This window comes from Solanum tuberosum, unplaced genomic scaffold, assembly GCF_000226075.1.
Source record: "Solanum tuberosum cultivar DM 1-3 516 R44 unplaced genomic scaffold, SolTub_3.0 scf00010, whole genome shotgun sequence".
Taxonomy (NCBI): Eukaryota; Viridiplantae; Streptophyta; class Magnoliopsida; order Solanales; family Solanaceae; genus Solanum; species Solanum tuberosum.
This window is the reverse complement of record NW_006238936.1, coordinates 2,617,442-2,622,696: the sequence shown is the minus strand read 5'-3', so window position 1 is coordinate 2,622,696 and position 5,255 is coordinate 2,617,442. Positions and strand designations below refer to the sequence as shown.

The 5,255-nt window shown below is 31.8% G+C and overlaps 1 protein-coding gene across 1 annotated transcript; it reads right to left on the bottom strand.

Annotated features, from left to right (window-relative positions):
* Window positions 1-1,634: 1,634 nt before the first annotated feature.
* Window positions 1,635-4,426, bottom strand: LOC102584008 (pollen-specific leucine-rich repeat extensin-like protein 1). Its single transcript, XM_006339566.2, has 3 exons — window positions 4,044-4,426; window positions 3,689-3,764; window positions 1,635-2,451 (listed from the first exon to the last, which is right to left on the bottom strand). The coding sequence occupies exons 1-3, from the start codon at window positions 4,047-4,049 to the stop codon at window positions 1,910-1,912; spliced, it is 624 nt and encodes a 207-aa protein (XP_006339628.1). The 5' UTR covers window positions 4,050-4,426; the 3' UTR covers window positions 1,635-1,909.
* Window positions 4,427-5,255: the final 829 nt, after the last annotated feature.

The following is a 5,255-nucleotide window of genomic DNA, read 5'->3' as shown; positions in this document are numbered from 1 at the left end:
CAATATATAATTCGAATCCTCCAGTATTCTTATTCTCGATGTTGATCACATATAGGTTATATTCTGACCTCAATTTACTACAAAGTGAAACAACAAATAAATGTATAAATAAAAGTAAAAAGAATCAATTATTAAAAGCTTAAAAAGTGAAAAGGCCGATTTATATATCCATTTACGTGACAATTTCAAAAGATAAAGTGTAAAATCGTGATGGTTACCTTACCATATATCATCCCCTTTTTTTAAAAAAATATATATTATTTTTTTTCGAAATGTGAAGAGCATTTTCAGTACCAATATTCAATTTAATGGCACACGGTACGATAAATAAATCGTACACCAAGCGATCATGTCTTCCCATTTATTTACTTTTTTAAGGATTTTTTTTTTTTATGGTGAATAGTAAATATTGTAGGCATAGACAACAAAAAGATTGTGTAAATTTCAACAATATTCCTCCATTGACACTTATCTCCAACATGATTTACAATATTATACATATCTCCTTGTATTTCTCAAAAAAATATTCAAACAAAAAGTTATGGGAAAATCCAACATATGTACTTATAAAAAAAGGAAGATTTATAGAAAATAATGTTTGCACCAAGATTAAATTAAAACATGGAACACCAAAAGTGACATGTTACATCACACAAACAATAGGGTAATTAATCTTTCTTCACTTTGTTCTCAATGGCTAACACTTTGTTTTCTAAAGTCATATATTATAATGGTGGGGTACATTGCTTAAAGTAAAGATAAGAAAAAAGTGACATTCAGCACACTTTGAATCTGGACCTCTATTTATATTTATATGGTCCAAACGTTTAGATGGCTAATTCACTTTCATTGAAGCCTGCGGTCAAAGATTTTTATATACCATCTTCAACAGAATTAAATACACCAATCTTGTGGTGGAGTGGACAAACGTCTTGGTTCGAGTCCCTCTAGGTATAAAATCATCTTTGTTAGAAAGCGTTTTATCCCTACCTCAAGAATTTTACGAATCCAAATTTAGTGAAACTCCTCGGATAGGAAACAAAATAAATAAATAATTAAATACATAGTTTGCTACTATTTCCTCTTGAACAAAACAAAAATACGAGAATACCCATCATTGACTAATTGACAAGAATATGTCATAAAGTTACAACATAGTGAGGTTTATTGATAATAACATTTTTTAAAGAAAATCTCATGTTTATAGAATAATTAAAATCGAATAAAACAACCCAGTGGCTTGATTTTCATGTGAAATGAAGCATGACTAGCACCAAATTTTGTTTTTTCTGAAAATGATAAAAGAATTACAAGAGTATGCACCTGTAAAATTTGTCTTACTATCTTGTACTTGTAACAAATAATATTAAGTAGGAACATGGGGAATTAGAGAGATGTAAAACTACACATATATAAAGCAACTTGCTCGCAAATCATTCTTTGTACTAAATAATTAACAATCTATTTTGTCCCTCCCTAAAATTAGGCTACTTTGGTTCCTAGCATAAGGTGGAACATAATCATAATCCTGAATTATAAATTGGTCCAAACACTACAATTTCTAAACTATAATCTCAGAATAACTTAGTCCACGAACGAAACGACCTTAAGGGTTCCCCACAACTCCAAGAATAGAGTGAACATAATGAGCATTTCTCTGTAAGAATTTATAAGCAAAAAGAAGGGAGCTAGCAAAACTCTTATTTAATTCTCTATACACAATTTCTTAATTCTGAAAAGACAAATATGATGGCATGATCATTGTGTATTCACAATGGATTTTCTCTGTTCTTGAATGTTAGTCTCGGTTCATGCTAATAGAATATAACCCGAGACCAACTCAAAACAAGAAGAACGGAGAGCTATGTATAGATAATATAATCTGATTTGATCCGCTCAACGAACCAATTTAACCGATAACACATGAATTAGGATTCTCTTCCATGCTGTGGTGAACCTGGTAGTATGTTTGCGCGGGAGGAGGATAATATGGACGATAGGGCATAGCTTGCATATGAGGAGGAGGATAATATGGCCGATAAGGCGGTACCATGCCAACCACAGATTGATTATAGCCTTGATGATGTGGGAATGGCATCGGCATCGGCATTGCCATTGGTTGTGGCTGTGGTTCTACCTTCTTCTCTCCGTCCTTTTTGGGCTCGTCTTTCTTATTTTCATCCTTCTTACCTTCTTCCTTCTTGCCCTCCTCTTTCTTACCTTCCTCCTTTGGAGAGTCTTCTTTCTTGCCCTCGCCCTCCTTCTTACCCTCCTCTTTCTTGGCCTCTTCTTTCTTTGGTTCCTCTTTCTTCTCCGGCTCTTTGGCCGGTCCTACTGAGATTATGTGCGCTGGCCAAAATTTCCGTAGTTTGCTCACTACACTCACTGGATCAACTGTTCCGATGATGGTTAATTTCTTACCTTTCATATCCATTGAGATTTCATCAATTCCTGCAACATCTCATCATAACATCCTCTAGTTAGTCTCATTTTAAAGATTTTACATATCAAAGTCAAGAAACCGTCACCAAAAGATCCGGACTTCTAGGCACTTCAACTAACTGAATTTTCGCTTATATTGGAAACAATGTTATGGAGCAACTTTGTCACCAAGATTTTAACTGTTACTGCACAACCATCATGTTTTGGTTAATTCTATAGCAAATCATTATTCTCCAAAGAGCATTAGACAGCAGATTGAATTGATCACTACTTAAAATAATGCAGCAATTGAAGTTGATAGAACAACTACTCATGGAATGATTTCTTAGGACAATATTATTATAGGTAGTGCTGTCGTAATCATCACCAAAAAAAGAAAAAAAAACTTAAAAAATGTAAAATATAATATATATATATATATACAACAACACACCCAGAGTAATTCCACAAGTAGGGTCTAGGGTGAGCCTATTTCTGATAGGCTCTCGGCTCAACAAAAACCACTCATCCTCCCAAAGAAAGAAGATGGAGGACAGCTTACATGTAGTGGACCCCACTTGACATGGGGTCACATCAGAATCGATGAAAAAATTGACTTCTCTTTTTCTTTTCAATTAGTTGAAAGTAGAATCCAATTTGGAGACTATTGGTAGTGAATGGCTTAGTACCTAATCCAAGTTGGAGAACTACCATCTTCAGTATTAGATCCTCCTAATCCTTTAACAATGACTCACCACCAACTCAATTGATCACCCAAAACCAAATTCTTTTCCTTTTTGCTAAAGATATACATATTTACATCAAAAGAATTACTTGTAGTCGTTAAACCGGTATGCCTATACTAATTTTCATTTAATTTTATTCACCATACATATCAATCAAATTTTTCGACGAAGAGGTGTCAGATGACACTAGTTGCTTAATATTAAGGGTCCGTTTGGCCATGTGATATGAAATCCCCAAAGACTATGTTGCTCCAACTCTTTAAAAATGTCTACATTCATGTGGGATTATCAAAAATAGTGCATTTATGAAGAATCTAACCTGCGAGTGGCAATATTTTTAGAGTATTCGAGCAACATAACCCGTAAGCAACCATCGATAATTCGAAATATTCTATCACCAGTTTTAGCTTTTAAATTGTAAAATAAATTAATTGGAAACACTCCCCCACCCCCCAACACCATTTTAGCTTGAAATTTTGATACATGAAAAAATACACGAAAAATAACATTTTTTTCAGTACCTGGAAGAGCAGAGACCGTTTTCAAGGCCTTGCGCTTGTCTCTTACATCATGCACCTCCAAATTCAAGATAAATTTCTGCAGAAAAAAAGTGAAAAAATAAAATCAATTTTCTGCAAAATTAAAAATTAAAAATAGTACCAACAAAACAGAGCAAACAAATCAAAATACAAAAGAATCAACCACCGACCAAATTAAGAAGAAAAAAAACACTCTAAAGAATCAATAAAACCCCAAAAAACCCGACACCCAAAAGTAAATGCAAAGCAAAAGTTATGCATCTTATGAAATATTCCGAAAGTGGAATAACAAAAAAGGCAAAATCAGATAAGAGTATAAATAATTTATCAGAGATACCTTCATCTTGCAGTCAGAATCAAAACCCAGAAGAAAAAAAGTTGTAGAGAGAGAAAGAGAAGAAGCTAGAAATGGTGAAGAGGTAGAGAGACAGAAACCGAATATATGGTTTTCTAATTAGTTCAATTGAGTATTTGACGGTAGAAAAGGAACCCAAATAAAGAAAAAAATTCCGAATCAGAACAAAAATGCAGAATAAGAGAGAGAAAATAGAAAAGGGGTTATGGGCTATGGTGTTATTATATATTTGGAGCTACAGAGAAGAAAGGTGATAACAGTGAGGGCAACAGTGGCAATTTGTACGGGGAAAAGGTGGGGGGAGGGGGGGAAGAGGGGGCTAAAAGTTAAATTAATTTAGAGAGGGGTTACATGTTAAATTTATTCTGAAATGTTTTGATCCAAGTGGAGCTCTCTGCATGCTTATTGTTCATATTGCCACGTGGCGTTCTTTTGCAACAATTTGGTTGAGTTATTTCAATTTGTTTGGCCTATTTTGATTCGATACGAAATTTAAGAAAATTAAAAAGACTTTTGAATCATATAATTTTAATTAAAGATATGTTAAATATACAAACTGCTCTTTAATTTTGTAATTTAAAAAATTTGAAATTAAAAAAATAAAAATAAAACAAACTAATAAAAATATATCAAATAAATTAAAACTAGAGAAATAATCATTTGAATAGTGGTTTGTTTAAATTTTTGTATATTAAAAGTTGATATATCCAATGTTAGACCATCTCCAATTCACCTCTATTTTACTCTTCATTCTCTATATTTAGAAAGTAAAATAGAGAATGGGTTCTCCAACCACTCTTTAATTAACTCTCTATTCTTCATTTATAGAGAGGTGAATAGTAGTTCTCCAAATTTGGAGAATTACTATTCACACTCTCTATTTCACTTTTTCATTATTTTATTATATTTCTAGTATTTTGTAATTAACGCATTATTTTTAATATAAGGTCATTAATTAAATATCTAACATTCATTATTCTTTTTAAATGTAATATGACATTTTAAAAAATATATTATTTGATATACACTACTTTCATCCCGAATTAATAATATTTCAATTTTTTAAAATTTTCATCACTTTAATATAATTTGATATTATTATTAATTTTCACTATGAAGAATGCACAAAAGTAAAATGATAAGATGGAAATTTTAATTTAAAAGTATAATACATAACATAATAATTTAAATATA